General features: G+C 34.0%; 1 protein-coding gene across 1 annotated transcript; it reads left to right on the top strand.

Annotated features, from left to right (window-relative positions):
• The first annotated feature begins 629 nt into the window (after positions 1–629).
• LOC123533935 (lissencephaly-1 homolog) lies at positions 630–14,967 on the top strand. Its single transcript, XM_053520189.1, has 9 exons — positions 630–706; positions 1,097–1,303; positions 1,732–1,828; positions 3,347–3,418; positions 3,791–3,893; positions 5,108–5,336; positions 5,881–5,979; positions 6,670–6,826; positions 7,298–14,967. The coding sequence occupies exons 1-9, from the start codon at positions 635–637 to the stop codon at positions 7,369–7,371; spliced, it is 1,110 nt and encodes a 369-aa protein (XP_053376164.1). The 5' UTR covers positions 630–634; the 3' UTR covers positions 7,372–14,967.
• The last annotated feature ends 3,467 nt before the right edge of the window (positions 14,968–18,434 follow it).

The raw sequence follows: 18,434 nt of genomic DNA, 5'->3' as shown, positions 1-18,434 counted from the left end.
TGGAAACTTGTTTACTGCAGTTGAAAAGAAGATTTTACTTCATACTTAACCTTTAGCCTGCTGGCGGCAAGTGGCTCTGCCTTTCTGCAAAGTGATCATGGTCTGCACTGTTCTCTGTTCCATCAGATTTTCAGTGAACACCCCTTTGAATAAGAAGTGGTACTGCCCAAATTGAATGATAGATTAGTCCGTATTAGCAATTTAGCTGGGTGAAGGTTAAGACATTTTAAAGGCTTATAGCTGTGCTTGTTATGTTCTTCTAATGCAACAGTTTAACTCCTGCTTTGAGATAAGGGGGCTCAGGGGTGGATAATCACTTACCCCCACTGCATGGGGGTTTAAAAAATCCCCCCCTTTGGGGTAGAATTTTCAGTAGAAAGAAACCCCCTTGCTTATGGAAGGTTTTGTGTTCTCCCCGGTGTCTGCTCATTTAAACAAACCTTGGGGGGGGGGGGGGGAGCGCTGGATCTACTCCCCTCAAAGGGTGGAAAAGTCGCCATTTGACCCAAATTATGTTGGTGTGACTCTAAATACAAAAAAAAACAACCTTGCTTTGAGATAAAATATAATTAACAAGTTAATGCTGCATGGATATTTGTTGTATTACATTGGCATTGTTTTCTGTTTTCAGCCTATGGAAATAGACAAAAAATATTCTGGTATCTTAGAGAAAAAATGGACATCTGTCATCAGATTGCAGAAAAAGGTAAAGACTCCACTTGAAGTTGAGGAACAAAATTTGGTTGCTGCTTATCTAGGGTTGAACTAAAGAACTGCTGCAACTTATGACTGTCTATGTTTAGCCTCACATTGTATAGCTCCAGAGGACTACTTTGTGTTTATTAAAGGACAATTGAAATTTACTTTTTTTTATTTCAGTGATAATTTTGTTTAATCAAGGACATACTTTGTAAAATTAAAAATCAACTTTTAGTGGGAAGTGTCTAATTTTCTTCGTTGGTAGATATCTGGCATTGTCATATTTGATTGTGAATGATAACTTCTACAGTTACACAATCAAAAAGCTAATATATGCCAAAATTAAATATATTGCTTGAAAATTAGCTACATTTTTGACCTGTTTTATAACTGTTAGGTAATGGACTTAGAAGCCAAACTTTCGGAAGCAGAGAAAGAATTCAACCAGGGTGGACCAACCCGTGATAAAAGAGATCCGTCAGAATGGATTCCTCGACCCCCAGAACGTTATTCCCTCAGCGGCCATAGAAGCCCAGTTACGAGGGTTATATTTCATCCCACATTTAGTGTCATGGTTTCAGCGAGTGAGGATGCTACGATTAGGGTAAGTCTTAAACACTGACATCAGATTCTGTTATATTGATTGTTGCGAAATTTTTATAGAAAAATGCAATATCAATTATAGCGAAGTTATGGACTTGAGGTAGCATTACTCTCTACTCATTCAGTAATCCCATAGCTTATCCTGGTGTTAGAAAAATGTATAAATAGGTATTTTAAAAAGAACTTGTTATACAGTTGAAGTCACTTTACACAAGACATTATACAAGTGCCTTAAATGTAACTCATTCGCATGTAAAACCAAACACCGCTCGTTGGAGCATCGATGGCTTGAATACCAGGTCTGACTCAAGCAATTCATTTGGTGCCCAACCATGTTTGGATCGTTTGAAATAAAAAAAATCAAGCATTTTCCTCATCCTCTTGAGACTTGGAGTGATGTATGTTTATCTGTACCTTGTACTGTTGTAGGTATGGGACTATGAGACTGGGGATTACGAGAGAACTTTAAAAGGTCACACAGACTCTGTGCAAGATGTTTCGTTTGACCACACTGGCAAATATCTAGGTAATAAAGCTATAAATATAAGTAATGGGTTTTTTTTGTCAATTATGGATTCAGCTAAAACGTGTTAATATTGTGTTAAAAAAACTGAAGTGATTGATCTTTGGTACAAGGAAACTCAGAAATACTTTTTGTATCTTTTGTTACCTGTTTGTGTATAGTGTCATTATTGCAGTTATGCAAAATTAAGAATGTCTGTTATTTTTAAACAAAATGATTGCAACATGAAACTGACATTTCATACATACTTCTTATGCCTTAGCTCATTCTAAATGTGCTTTATATGCGGAGCTTAACCTTTTAAATGAACGTTCAGGAAAACAGTAGAAGTTTATGTAAAATTAAAAGAAACCGGATCATATCAGTGTTAAAATATGTAAGGATGTGAATGAATACTACAGTTTGCATTCAAATATCCATTTAGATTATTTGAAAACATCTAATTATTATTTTCGTATACAAATCCTGTAGTATTGCTGTCTGAAATTACATATTATATTATAGTTGGACTGCTACAGTTTACATTGCTAAGATGAATTTGCTATTAATATTAGGTGTTGTATATCTTCCTTAAAAAACTGATTTTGATTTCAAAATATACTCATGCTAGTTTCTTTATCACACATGGTGTATTTTTAATGCTTTGACTGAGTTTACGGCAATCTTTTTAGCTCACATGTCACCTTGTGACAAGGTGAGCTTTTGTGATCGCACAGCGTCTGTCCGTCCATCAGTCCGTAAACTTTTGCTTGTGACCACTCTAGAGGTCACATTTTTCATGGGATCTTTATGAATGTTGGTCTGAATGTTCATCTTGATGATATCTAGGTCAAGTTCGAAACTAGGTCACGTGCGGTCCAAAACTAGGTCAATAGGTCTAAAAATAGAAAAACCTTGTGACCTCTCTAGAGGCCATACTTTTCAATGGATCTTCATGAAAATTGGTCAGAATGTTCACCTTGATGATATCTAGGTCAGGTTCGAAACTGGATCATGTGCCCTCAAAAACTAGGTCAGTAGTCAAATAATAAAAAAAACATTGTGACCTCTCTTGAGGCCATATTTTTCATGGGATCTGTATGAAAGTTGGTCTGAATGTTCATCTTGATGATATCTAGGATAATTTCGAAACTGGGTCAAATGCGGGCAAAACTAGTCATGGTCCTCTCTTCTGTGGTACAACATGGAGGGTACCTTCAATTTTTAGATGTATTTTGACATATCTATACCTTGTAAGAATTTTTCTTTCTTTTTGGTTAAATTTCTTCTCTTTGTTGTTTGACTTTCTTGTCCTTAAGTGCAGTGATAACAGGTGAGCAATATAGGGCCAGTATGGCCCTCTTGTTACAGGAGATTGTTAGCCTTGTCTTGGTCTCATATTTTAAACAATTACCTTAAATGGCAATATAGAAATGTTTGTATACTCAGTCCATTTCTAAATTTTTTTTATTAATGATAATATCGTACTATAAATACCAGGAGATTTGATTCCTACAGGTGTTTTAACCATTTCTATTACAGTATCATGTTCAGCTGATATGACAATAAAATTATGGGATTTCCAAGGATTTGAATGTGTCAAGACTATGTATGGTGAGTACTTGTTTATTTACTAACTACCTTCCAATATCTCTTAAAATAGCCTTCAGTTTATTAGTGATAGACAGGCTTGATAAAATGGACTTTGTGCAACTGCTTATTTTGTATTTGTCAATCAAAAAGAGATTTTTATTACAATTCTTTGGATTTAATTATCACATTTTGTTGTAAGGTTATATATCAATTTAGTTTGCCTTTTCTTTTTGAAAAAAGAGAACAAGCTGTTCAAAAAATCAAGAAGTTATTCCTTTGCATTATTCTCTTAATCTTTTTTTACTGTCAAGGCTTACGCTACCATTTCTCATGTTGGACAAGTCACAAAGCAAAATTCTATCTACTGCAGTAACAAGTTTGTGTATATTACAGGACATGACCACAATGTTTCAAGTGTATCATTCATGCCAAGTGGAGATTTTATAGTATCTGCCTCCAGAGATAAAACCATCAAAATGTGGGAGGTTGCCACAGGGTGAGTCTGCAGTGGTTTACACAGTTCTTAGTTTTAAATCCTCTGCTTGCTTTAAGAATAATATTCAGAAAAAAATCCTCTAAGTGCAGACAGTTCCCCCCACTAACCTGTGTAAAAGTCTCTGCTGAACAGAGTCTGCCTGGGTTAAGAGACCACTAGTTGCATTTTGAAATTGAATGTTTTCAGTTTTGTTTATACATGTGAATAAGGACCACATAAATAATAAAATCTGTAAAGACCTGTTTTTTTCCAGGCATGGTTTTTGTAATTATACAGGTTTTACAGTATTTGATAAGTACTTTCTGAAAGAACCTAGTGGAAAAGAGCAGTCATGTATTGATTGCAATGTTAATCAAATAAAGCCTTTGTAAACATATCGCATTTATAAAGGATAACATTACAAGAAAAATTGTTTACTCAGCACTCGGCTTCTTGAGTTCTGTGATCTGCTGCTAAGTACACTACTTTTGTGTAGTTATTTATTTTCTAGTTGTAAAATTTACTAGTTTCAGCCAAATTTGCAGTTCTACGGGCACGTAAGTTCCTGTGGTGAATGCCACTGTAGTAAAGCAAATATTTATGCAGCCTACAAAATACAAAGTTCAAACTTAGGAGAAAGGTGTTTCACGAACATCATTCTAAGCATATTCACCTCAACTATCAGGCTATTCTTACCATTTTTAGTCAAACAAAAATAAGGTAGATTTGACCTAAAATGAATTAAAGACACCTTGTTAAAAAGATACCAGTTAAATCCTATGAAATAAATATGTTTTAGAAGTTCATACTTAGGATGAAACTTACAAACTTTCACAGGATTCTGAAATGAGTGATAAATGTAAATTGTACTTATGCATTAGATTTTGATTTCATGGATTACACAACCATAAAATTGATGAAATTTACAGTCCACCACAAAAATTTTCTTGGGAGTTTGCAGTTTCACAAACCATGAAGTGAAGATCCAAGAAAAAAAACAAGAATTTACATTCATTTTATTAAAATCTTAAATCCACAAATTCTTGTTTTCCAAGAAAATGTTCAGGCCAAAACAATATAATTACAGGAAGCTAAATAATTCCACAGTTAATTAAAGCCATATGTGATTGAGAATATTATCAAATCTACATTTTGCAAACTTCTATTCGTTGATGTTGTTTATTGTTGTTACTATGTTTATTAAAATGATGGATAATTTCTTTATGTTATATTAGGTATTGTGTAAAAACATTCACTGGCCATCGAGAGTGGGTACGAATGGTTCGTGTGAACCAGGATGGTTCCTTATTAGCTAGTTGTTCCAATGACCAAACACTACGTGTGTGGGTAGTAGCCACTAAAGAATGTAAAGCAGAATTACGAGAACATGAACATGTAGTTGAATGTCTTGCTTGGGCACCGGAGGTGGGATTTCCAGCCATAAATGAAGCCGCTGGTATTGATGTAAGTACATGTCATCTTTTGCATGTGAACTACGCAAATAATGGCAACAAGTGCAAAATTTGAACAGGGAGGTGTTTTCATTCTTTAAGGCAAGTAAAGATTTTCAGACATGCCAATTTAGAGAAATTTCAGGCTACATGATTTTTTTGAAAAGGGTTTGCATATAACTTGAAATATTCTTGAATTGTTTGCTGTATACCTTGAAATATCTTGGAATTCTTTGCTAGATATACTGTGTAAACTATGTTTTCAAAGCAGCAGTTTAACTTCAGTTGCCTGATTAAGAGGCAGGTTAGTAGCTTTTTCAAATGAATTTGATATAAGAAGTTTGTGTAATTTTGTCCTCTTGTTTGACTTGGATTTGAGTGCGCTTGATGCTTTTCTTTGATGTGTTATTATGGTCTCCATCATTAAATTTTATAACATCAGGTGGTGGCAAATCTTATTTTAAGATAGTTTAATATATTTCTTTTTAAGTTTATCCTGAAAGCAGTTTTAGCATCTCTATATCTGTAACTTGGCTTTATTGTAATTTTATTGACAGAATAAGAAAGGACGGAGTGGACCATTCTTGGTGTCCGGTTCCCGAGATAAGACAATCAAAATGTGGGACATCAGTACAGGACTATGTCTCTTCACACTTGTATGTATAGTGCCAAACAATTTATTGAATAAGCATCTGGATATCACAGGCATTGAATCCTCACAGTATAGTCATGCTTTCAAAAGATATCTTGCAATTACATAATACAACTGAATAATAAATGAGCAGTGCCATGGGAAAACCAACATAGTGGGTGTGCGACCAGCATGGATCCAGACCAGCCTGCGCATCCGCGCAGTCTGGTCAGGCTCCATGCTTTTCGCTTTTAAAGCCTATTGGAATTGGAGAAACTGTTAGCGAACAGCATGGATCCTGACCAGACTGCGCAGATGCGCAGGCTGGTCTGGATCCATGCTGGTTTCAAACCCACTATGTTGGTTTTCTCATGGCACGGCTCAAATGATGACAACTTATTGACTAAAACATTGAATTTACATGATGCAATTTTCATGAACGTTTTGGAGTAGGTACTGTTTGTAAGTTCCAATTGTTTCATTTAATTTGTGAAAATTTGTATCTTGTCTCTTAAAAGTAGAATAAAAAGCAGACTGTGTATAATTGTAGCAAGCTGAAACTATATGATCAGAAATTTTCTTTGCTTGTCACAAAGGTTTTGATACCATTATTGTAAATTCTTCTGGGAAATTCACTTCAATTTGTGCAGGAGATGATAGTATTGAAAAGAATCCAGGAATGTTTGTCATGCAATCTTGTTTTCCATGTTATTAGGTTGGTCACGATAACTGGGTTCGAGGACTGGTGTTTCACCCAGGAGGGAAATTTGTAATCAGTGCTTCAGACGACAAAACTATACGAGTATGGGACATTAAAAATAGAAGAAACCAGAAAACGCTAGATGCACACCAACACTTTGTTACATCTCTAGGTAAACTGGCTTTCAGAAATTCTCTTCATTTTCATTATCAGTAAAAGTTAAGGTTAAATAAATATTGAAAAAACACTTGTAATTGCTTATTTCCTCTATGTGGTACTTTTGACTTACATAATCTTTTGGTTTAGAAATAAGAATAAGGTGAATTAAATTCTTTACCTTGAATAAGCATAAGTCACCTTTTAGCAATTGGCTAGATTTTATGATACTGTAGATGTTCACACACAAAAAAAAAGATCCAAATTTTACCAAAATTTCACACCACTGAAATTGAAGCAATCTGAAAAATTCATAAGTTGGTGTGTTTAAAGATTGAGTATATCTCAGACTGGGTGCTTTGTCTTGAGAAACGTAATAAGTGTTTGTTTAGAATATTTTCAATTTTACTGCAATATTTTCAGTACATTTTTGAAAATGAGGTATATTTTGGTCAATGAGAAAGCTTTTTCTTGATTTATTTTACAGACATGCATCGGAACTCACCGTATGTGATAAGTGGAAGTGTAGATCAAACCGTCAAAGTTTGGGAGTGTCGTTAACACTACTCAAGAAATGTTGCAGACACTGTTATACATATACAGGCTTTTGGACATCACGAAACCAGATATTGGTTGGAAAATTTCCTGTCCACAGTTATATATTTAATCTAGAGGTTTCAGAAATAAGTGATGATAAAACCAAGACTATGTGAACAGTTCCTGATAACCTGTATATGTACAAAAATGTCCTGGATTTAAGAAATACCAGTAAACCATGAAGAAGACAAAATATCGGCAAAATTGAAGGTTGCCGGCCAATTGAAGATATTGATAGTGTTTAGCGTAGCATTTTGAGTATGCTGGCTCTACTTGATCTTAAAGCTTTGTAGCTAAATGTTAAAAGTGCTGATATTAGAAACACCCGTACCGTGGAATTACTCCATTATGTTCCTGGCTTGAGTTTTTAGAGGTTTTTTTTTTTTGCTTGCCAATATGAGAGGCTCGATGTTTTTTATTAATGTATTCTCAAGTAGTGTGTACTTTGACTCAAAGAGTGTTTGTGATTTTAGTAAATGGCAGTCATCCCCTGTATCATGCTTTATCACAAATTCCTCGGTATGCTTGACTTTGTGACGTTGATGACAATTTAAATTAATGGGTGGCTAGGTTATCTCTATTTAAGTGCTATACAATGTTATGAAATATTTATATGTAGAAATGATATAAAAATAGATGCTTGGCCAGTGGAGCTTTTTACACTTTTAATGGAATTATAAAAGTTAAAATTGCAAGTTTGTATCACAAAGTGAGCACATATTTAATGAAGAATGAAGTAGGGGTTTTGATCCTTTTTTGAATCCTTTAACGGATAATGTCAATTAGAAACTTCTGTTTGATTACGTTTTCTTGTGCGATTTGGCTGTTTCTATCAGTTACAGACTGTCATGTAGCTTTCTGTCTCTGAAATAATGTATCTTAAATGAAATAATCCAATTAAATGAAACTTAAAAACAAAATTCAGCTGTGTCCATGTAGGTACAAATACATTTTTATGAAGTTAGGTAGTTGCATCATACAAAACAAGAACGTTTAGAGTGTTGTTTGTGGTTGGACAGATATAGTTGTTTCACTTCATTTTATGTAAAATCAGACCAAAGTTCATATAAAAGGTGCATAGTAGTCCGAGTGTGTGTGACTAAAATGATCATGTGATATGAATGAAATAGAGGTAATTATATGTAATTTTGCTCTAATTAGACTTTATTTTCAGTACTCTGCTTGATATAATTTTGTATATTATATAGATTTAGGACAATTCAATCAAATCATTCAAAACTTATAATCCACTGATCAGTGAGATAGACATTACTATAATACATAGAGGATATTACATAAGTATCTTTTCATATTTATTTTATTTGACAAGTTTAATCAATTCAGTGTTAAAAGATACATGTAATAATCTTTGTATCACATGTTAGTTTTTTCTGCGTAAACAACAGATTTTTTTCATTCTTTGCCAGTTGTAGGTGATATCGACTCATGTGTTGTACTTGAAACAGCTTCAGCGCCAAAATGTTACGACACCGGCGTTGTACCAAAATTACCTTGACATGGCTTTATGTCAAATGTGTGATAAACAGTTTTAGGATGATTTTTGTACGAATTAACTTTTGCCTCCTCTTATTGTTTTTTTATATGGAAAAAAAGAGACATATATATTATTGTTTTAGCTGTTGGGACGTTGGGTGGTGGGCATTTAGTGGAAATTAAACCACAGATGGACACGATAGAAATTCTAGATTTTTTTCCCCCTTCTGTATAGTTATTTAAGAGGAAAGTTACTGAAAGTGCATATTAAACAGAAATTCTTTGAAAAAAATGTTATGTTGCCATGGTAACAGTAATCTCACAGTCAAGTGCTTTTAACTTATTATGCCTTGTTATGACATGTATTGTTATTTGAACTTATGTTGATTGAACAGATGTGGGTGTTAAATACGAAGAAATGTTCAGTGTATGCTGTGCTACAGTTTTGAATTGAAAGAAAGTATTGCATTTGTATTGCATTTTGTACTTCTTGATATTATATAGCTAGTTTTCAGTGACACCTTAATATTAAAGTTTTGGGATAATAACACTGTCACTGTAGTATGTCTGAAAGATCTTGTGGAAAAGAAACAACAGAACGATTTGCATTTTAAATGAAGCCATCACCGAATAATTTCACATACAGAAAGATATTTCTTTTTCCTTATGTTAATTTTGACTTTCATGCATCTTGATAGTTTTTGGAAAAAATGCTCATGATAGGAAGTGTCAAATGCAAATGGTTAATTTGAGGTACTGATGAAGCGTTTGTGAATTTCGTATTGTTAATGTCTTTGAAGGTGTGTAGGATTTAGACAGGGGCATTTCTTTCAGCATCCGCTAGTGTTTTTGCTCCACGTTCACAGACCTCTGTTCTAGGGTAAACTTGGTCTCAACTTGTATTACATGTAGTGTCCTAAATGTCAAATAAAGACATAAAAATACATGTTTGTTTTAAGGAAAGCATCTAAAACAGTAAACTGGCAGTTGATAATTGAGAGGTTAATTTTTTGAATTAGTGACTGGAGACGAGGATCAGTTGGTAAAAGTTGATAAAATTAGGTACGTAAAATCATTTTATGAAATCAGCTTTTTGTCAACAAAGAACTTTGATGCTTGCCAGGACAAACACGTGTCCACTCTAGTATAGGTAATTTGTTGACGGTAAGCTTACACTTCAAAACAAGCAAAAAATATCTGAATTGTAAACTGTAGAGGTATACGTCATTTTTTGCAAATGAAATTTTTTATATTGGTATTCAGTATTTTCTGTAATTAAATTTGAATTGATTGTAAGGACATTCCCATTTGATATTGACTTTTGAGCTGTTGTCTTGTTCTTCTCCACTGATATGTGCTAACAGATTTAACATGAAATTGTGTTAAATATATTTCTTCAAAGAATGAGTCGGATGTAGTTCTGTGTAGCTATTTCTGCCTGTTTCATATAATTCATACTCGTACACCATTGCTTATGATAGCAACTCTCTTACTCTGCAGCTGTGAGAGCAGCAAGAATTAGAATCAATCCAAAATTATTGGTGGACATTGAAATATTGGAATATTTTGCTTGAGGAAGCTGTTTAGAAGGTGTTAAGGCTAGCCAAGTTAGTGCCAAAACTGTTCTCCCAAGCAAAAGATATTCCCCGCTGTACCTACCACCAGTTGTAGGTTCATTTTCTTACATATCGTTACCTACAAATGATAAAAAAAATTTGTAAACTTTATTTAAGCACTGTTTTCTTTTAATAGTGTAGGAACACACACACCATTAAAAATTAGTTTGTCGCAACATTATTTATAGCATTCAAGCTCTCCTGAATTCAAGATATAAGACAGTTTTTCCAACATGGATGTAAATGCTAGAAACTCCCATATTATATATATACAATAATTCCTGCTGTGTAACTTGATAGAGCAGGCCATTATACCTATCAAGTTAGTGAGTAAAAGAATTTCTGTGTAACAGTAAAAACAACATGTCTAATGGCATTAGGTTATCACCCTTGATTCATGTAGTGAAGTTTCAGTTAACTTTGAAGAACAAGTTAGTACTGGTATAGAGTCTACAAATGCTGGGGAAGTTCATTGACCATCACACAATCATGACAGAAATACTGGTAAAATGGAGTTAAACCTATGAAAAAAAAATCTGCTTTGAATAATGTTAAGATAGATTTTGTTATGGTATAGTGCAATGATAAAAAGGAAATATTTACTGTCTCAACTTTTGTTGAAAGTTTTTCTTTGTAAAATTTGTTGAATACTTTTTTTCTGCAATACTTACAAGAGATACAGTAGAATCTGACTATTTCATTGCAGCTACTGGTCTTTCTGTTCTCTTCACTTTGATTACATTTCCCAATTTGTAAAGTTAATATTTAAAAGTTGTATTCCTACTTTTTGATTGCAGCTTAAGTGAGTTGCATTATGGGTAAATAAAGTATTTCATTGTCATACCATTGTGTAAATGAATAGTCACATGGAGATCTATGTCACAGTAATATTTGTGCTGTTTGTCTAAGTCATAGCATAAAATGATTGGTTAAACCAACATAGATATTGGTTAGAACAAATCATTTTATATTGTGGCAGCCTTTCAGACGCAGAATAAATCATTACTAGTGTGACCAGAGATCATACATGAAGATAGTGCATAATTGATGTTCAATTTATAAGTGATATAGACTTTTCCTAGATGTTATAGTGTACATGTTTTTATTCTCTATTGTTGCTGGGTGTGTTTTAGCCGTGTAATTATTATAATTGTTACTATATATAGGTAATGCTTTCAATGGATATTGCAAGTAATGGAAGTCCATATATAGCTGTTGTGTGTACAACAACAATTGTATAGATATACAAGCTGAACTGCTTGTACTGTAAACTTTGTAACAGATCTGCATGTGATATTCAGAATTACAAGGCCTCCAGAAGTGAATTCTGGGATATCTGGAACTTTGAATTATGGGATATGTTGAAGTTAAATGAATTCTGGGATATCTGGAAGTATGAATTATGGGTAATTTTGAAGTCTCAAGAAATTGGGGGGAATAATGTAACCAGAAGTTTGAAGAAAAATGTTGACTAGAATTTATTTTGTGTTGGGTATGTAATAATATGTAAGTGTATGTTTTATGTCTGGTGTGTAATCGTCACACATGTTTGACAGAATTGACAAACTAGTTTGAAAGCAAACTATATTTCTGTGATATTAAGATTGAATGTTTAAGGTATAATATTGTTGGTTGAAAGCTGGTCAAAAATACCCAAGTTAATGTACATACGATTGAAGGAATTTGGTCATTTTAATATGTATGCAGAATTTATGTTGTATTAAATGCCTTTCAAATATATATAGACAGAATCTCTAGACAGATTATAGGAGCTTTCAAATTGTTTGATGTTATGTTAGACATACTCCTGTTGCATTTATTGACACTTATTTTGCATCCGTCCATATTAATATTCAATTAAGCGTAATAGATACAAGTTTGTTTTTAAAAATATTGATTTTTATTGATAATGGATAAACTATTGGAATATGCCAAGCATGTAATTACATTTATGACTATATGTTTCATTTTGATGCGAATTACCCATGTGCAATATATTTATTTATTGAAATTAATATTTTCTTCTCAAGGCATTAAGTTTGTGTTACCAGTATTCATCCATCTTCATGTTTTGTTTCTAATAAAAATTTTAATTTGCTGGTCAGATTGAAAGTTTGTGAAGAAAGTTGCTCAATTGATGTATAACAAATCGATCAGAGCTTGTTCTGGAAAATATGAAAGTGAACGACACTTGGGGAAAATGCGGGTTATACCAAAGAATATTTTCATTGTCTTTCAGTTATAGCATAAGCTTACATGACTGCCATATGAATTAGAAAGCACAATTTTTCTGTATTTGTTACCGAGGCAGCATAAAAGAACACAGTCTGTGATACTTGCAGTTATTAATCCAAAAAATGAGTCATTTGATAGTCTCCTCCACTGTTTATAAAACAGACAAACAGTGGTAGTAAATCAGCCTTTACTCAAAACGACCAACATTCTTGTGATTTTGTTCTCGAGCGTTATAAAATCATCAGTTTATTTTTTATTTTTATGATATCTGCACTTGAGGGTATTTAACTCAAAGTGTTCATATTTTCATACTTGTACATAAAAGAACAACAACATCTAACTGTGGCCTAATATCTGCATTGGTTGTGTATAGAACAATTCTTGCCTTTATAAATGGTAAAGTATTGCATTTATATTTGTCTAAGTCTGTGTGTAGGACATGTACCAAGTCCTATATGTAATCAGTTGAAATATACCTCAAATGGACACAATGTAAAATATGTTCAGTATTTGCTACAGTGTGTGACATACATCACTCATGACATTCACCAGCACTTTCCCTGGATCAAAAAGTATTATTTTAATCTCTTTTGGTGCTAAAATAAATTTTAAAAAATGCTTTTACATTGCTTTTTTTAAAAATGATTTTAGCACCAACAAGAAGTTACTTACTTTTTGCTCCAGATGTATTACATTAAATTTGTTGCCTCAGTGCAAAACTGTGGTATCTGATTCTTTCTTTTTATACAGTTGCAATAGTTTTGCCTTGTGGTGACAACATTTTGTCTACAAAATGCTTCTATTAGCTAGTTGAATTTTGTGTATTTATGTAATCATTCATTTTTCAGACACGAAGGAGAATTTACTCTTGTGCAATACATTACATATCTAGGCGTATTGCACGGAATGTAACTGTAAACATTGTTAAAGTCTCGTTTCTTTCATGCCATGATGACAAAAATTGATCTTGGATAACTTGCACGTCTTGTTTTCTGTTTATAAAATGTACACATATACAAGATATTCTGTTGTGTGCCAAAGTTATTTTTTTAAAGAGAAATAATTGCTTTGATATTGTAACTTAGTTATTGATAGACACACTTCATAGATAAATTGATTTCAGGTCTGTTGTCTAACTTTAGTCATTATTACCAAAAAAATAATTTCCAAAATAATTCCAGACCATGTATTGAAATAAGCGAGAGTTTGACCAAAGCGTTGTTTTGCCATTGGAATTTGAGCTTTTATCTTAGTCCATAAATAAAATGAAATACTTTAATATGTTATTACTTTACAATAGCTGAATTTTCCATGAAGGGTAGCTAAGAAATCTCATGGTGGATAAGGCGTTTACTGGGAAATACAGCTATAGTAAGGTAATTGATAAATGAGCCATGCCATGGGAAAACCAACATAGTCGGTATGCGACCAGCATGGATCCAGACCAGCCTGCGCATCCGTGCAGTCTGGTCAGGATCCATGCTGTTCGCTAATAGTTTCTCCAATTCCAATAGGCTTTAATAATGTTCGCTAATAGTTTCTCCAATTCCAATAGGCGGATGCGCAGGCTGGTCTGGATCCATGCTGGTCGCATACCCACTATGTTGGTTTTCCCATGGCAAGGCTCAAATGATTCTAATTGTTGATTATTGTTTGTATGATATATATCTTGTTTTCTATATATTACATTATGTAATTTATTATTTTTTTGCGTCTTATATGTCCACCTTTAAGCTAACTCTGTATGCACTCAAGATATTTGTGATTATAGAGTGATAGATGCGATGTATCGTTAGTGCTGATCGAAAGAATGCTTTTTGACTTAGAGATTTTTAAGAGTTTTGTTTACGGCAAGGAAAAAGAATATAATATGCAACCTGTTTGATGCTAGTCAGACAAAATAATTGCTTTGATGTAGAGATAAATAGTGTATTTTATCAGAACTTTGAAGTTTATATGATTGGAAAAGCCCTTCTTTCTGCAGAGCCTATTTAGGACTTTATGTTGATTTCGTTGTCAACATTCAGTCCTGTTTTGTCCAAAATAGGTCAGAGAGAGGGGAATTTTCTCTTCATTTTTGTCACTGTTTACTTAACAGAATTGAACCGGAGAGAAAAGCAAGCAAATGAGCATATGGGTGTATAAAGTATTTAGACTTGGCGTCTGTTTCAGTATAATGACATGTATCTTTAGTCAATAAATGGCTATAAATAAATCTTGTCTGTCTTGTATTACTGTCCAAAGGATTGTTACTTCAAGGTGTGTTTTAGCCTCAGGTGCAAATCTTGGTAGATTTCTTTTAAGATCAAAGTTTTAGAACTACAGATACAGTTAAAATCTCTTGCAGTTGTGTTTCTTTTACAGCCTGGCATGGTAAAACAGTATATTTTTGCCTGGTTATTTAGAGAAGAGAAGGATATCCCTGTAAATGATCACCATAGGGAAAAAATGAGTTACACTGCTTACCGTGATGTCCTACTATAACTTCGTTAATTATATGCATGATTTTTGACTTGCAGTAAATTTTTGAAAATTTTGTCTTTATAAAAATGGTAGGCAAGAAAAAAAGGCCAGAAAGAAAAATACCTCGAGTTTAGGTTTTCTTAACAAAAATGTAGGGTAGGTACTGAGGATGATAGGCAACTTTTAAGCCCAGCAAAATTTTAAGTGTGCACTTGGATTTGCCCTAGTCGGTATGCCTGGTGAGTGTCTGAATTGTGTACCTGGTATGGTCTCGAAAAGTATTTGACTTTGGGTCATGAAACAGGAATGTTATTTAGCATGTGAAGTTGTGCACCTGGGATTTTGTTTGGAACTTCACTCGGCTAGAACAGAGTCGTGGCCTTTGATTTAGTAAAAATACACTGAGAACCTTGAAGTTTGTGTTACATGTATCTCAAAAGGTATTTGATTTAGAGTCATTAACCTTCATAGGACTATTATTCAGCATATGTGAAGTAGTGCGCCTTGGATTTGTTTTGAACTTCAGACAGCAAGACAAGAGTTTTAGCCCTATATAAATAATGTGCTGAAAGGGTTTAAAAGCTTGTTTCCTATGTAGCTTGAAAAGTACTTGACCTAGTCATTAAAGCTTAAAGGAATATTATTTAGCATGTGAAGTTGTGCACCAGCAGTTTTTGTTTGGTATTTCACTCAACCAGCCCAGATGTATGGTCCTTGATTTGGTCAAAATAAGGCTTAAAGGACCTAATAGCTTGTGTCACGTGTCTCATCAAATATTTGACCTATAGTCGTAAACTTCAGGGTTTTGTTATATGATATAAGAAGTTGATCATCTGATGTTAGAGATTTCATCCTGCCTGAACATATTTATGGTCTTTGACTAAACAAAAATCATGTATAAAAGCCTTACATGTTTTAGTCACATATATAACTCAAAAATTATTAGCTCACAAGCGCACAAAGTGCTCAAGGTGAGCTATTGTGACCAGTCATTTTCCGGCGTCGTGCGTCATCCTTCGTCCATCGACATTTGCCTTGTGGACACTCTAGAGGCCACATTTGTGATCCAATCTTTATGAAACTTGGTCAGAATGTTAGTCTTGATGATCTCTAGGTCAAGTTTGAAACTGGGTCATGTGGGGTCAAAAACTAGGTCAGTAGGTCAGACCAAAGGAAAAGCTTGTGAACACTAGAGACCACATTTTTGACCCAATCTTTATGAAACTTGGTCAGAATGTAAGTCTTGATGATCTCTAGGTCAAGTTTGAAACTGGGTCATGTGGGGTTAAAAAACTAGGTCAGTAGGTCAGATCAAAGGAAAAGCTTGTGAACACTAGAGACCACATTTTTGACCCAATCTTTATGAAACTTGGTCAGAGTGTTAGTCTTGATGATCTCTAGGTCAAGTTTGAAACTTGGTCATGTGGGATCAAAAATTAGGTCAGTAGATCAGATCGATGGAAAAGCTTGTGAACACTCTAGAGACCATATTTGTGACCCAATCTTTATGAAACTTGGTCAGAATGTTAGTCTTGATGATCTCTAGGTCAAGTTCGAAACTGGGTCATGTTGGATTAAAAAGTAGGTCGCCTGGTCATATCAAAGGAAAAGCATGTGAACACTCTAGAGGCCACAGTTGTGACCCAATATTTATGAAAGTTAGAAAGTTTGGCTTGATGATTTCTAGGTCAAGTTTGAATCTGGGTCATGTTGGTTTAAAAACTAGGTCACCTGGTCAAATCAAAGGAAAAGCTTGTGAACACTTTAGAGGCCACAGTTGTGACTCAAACTTTATGAAACTGGGTCAGAATGTATGTCTTAGACATTTCTAGGTCAAATTTGAATCTGGGTCATGTGGTGTCAAAAACTAGGTCACTAGGCCAGATCAAAGGAAAATCTTTTCAACACTCTAGAGACAACAATTTAAGTTTGAAACTCATGAGAATTAGTCAGAATGTTTGTTTTGATAATCTTTAGGTCAAGTTCGAATCTGGGTCATGTGGGGTCAAAAACTAGGTCACCCGGTCAAATCAAAGGGAAAGCTTGTGAACACTAGAGGCCACAGTTGTAACCAAATCTGTATGAAATTTAGTCAGAATGTTTGTCTTGATGATCTTTAGGTCAAGTTCAACTCTTGGTCATGTGGGGTCAAAAACTAGGTCAGTAGGCCAGATTAACTCTGGTGAGCGATATATAGGGCCATCATGGCCCTCTTGTTTAACCTAGAGTTACGAAACCATGAAGGAATATTATTCAGCATGCGAGTTTTTGTTTATGATTTTTTCCAAACCAAAACTGTCCCTAGGGTTGGGAACGTAAAATGTTTGTGTGCCTAAAATGGCACCAGTATTGACAGTAATTATAAAATGATAAGGTAACTGGAATACCATGTGACCTATGACATTTAATATATTAGGTAACACACCTTGTAATACATTGTCATTCATGACAAATTTAGTTTTTGAAACTTCAGTTATAGGCAAGAATTTAGTATGAAACTATTTTATTTCATTGGTATGAAACTTCATGATCTGGGTCAAAACAGCTGTTTAGCGGAGTTATCAGTTTGTGGACTTCACCTTCCTAAGATGACTTGGAATTTTATTTGTTGTTGGGGATGTAATTTTATGGTTTGAAATTCATCATGAATTAATCACCCACAACTATAATGATTTTACAGTATGCTTATCTAATATAAAACTAGAACTATATGCCCTTGTCAATTAAAGGGCTATAATACTAAAACGGACCCCAGAATTCTTCATTGTGTAACAATTAAGTCTTGGTAATGACCTTGACCTTTAACCCCAAAAATTAGGAACTTTAGTCATGTGTTCAATAATCTTCCTATGAAATTCAGTATCTGTTGGCCAGCAAAATTTTCCCAGTTATTGATCAAAAACATTGTCAAGCAAAAGGAAAATTTGACCTTTGATTTACTGACTCAAGAAACCATAATAGTCAACATGAGCAATAATCCTATGAAGTTAAAACCCAGAATAAGAGATGTCTGTATCAGGTCATAGTGACATTTACCTTTGACCTATTGATGGACCATCTACTTTCTGTAGATTGAAGCATTCTAGAGGGGACATAGTGGTCCTGTTGTAGCACGATGAAACTAGGGCTTGCACGTTTGAGTCCCCACTAACCAAACATTCAAGTTCCATTTATGGGTGCTTTACTTCTGGCACACTTAAAATCAGGCAAGCTTCTAGA

Source organism: Mercenaria mercenaria, chromosome 12 (genome assembly GCF_021730395.1).
Source record: "Mercenaria mercenaria strain notata chromosome 12, MADL_Memer_1, whole genome shotgun sequence".
Taxonomy (NCBI): domain Eukaryota; kingdom Metazoa; phylum Mollusca; class Bivalvia; order Venerida; family Veneridae; genus Mercenaria; species Mercenaria mercenaria.
This window is presented reverse-complemented; position numbering and strand designations above follow the sequence as displayed.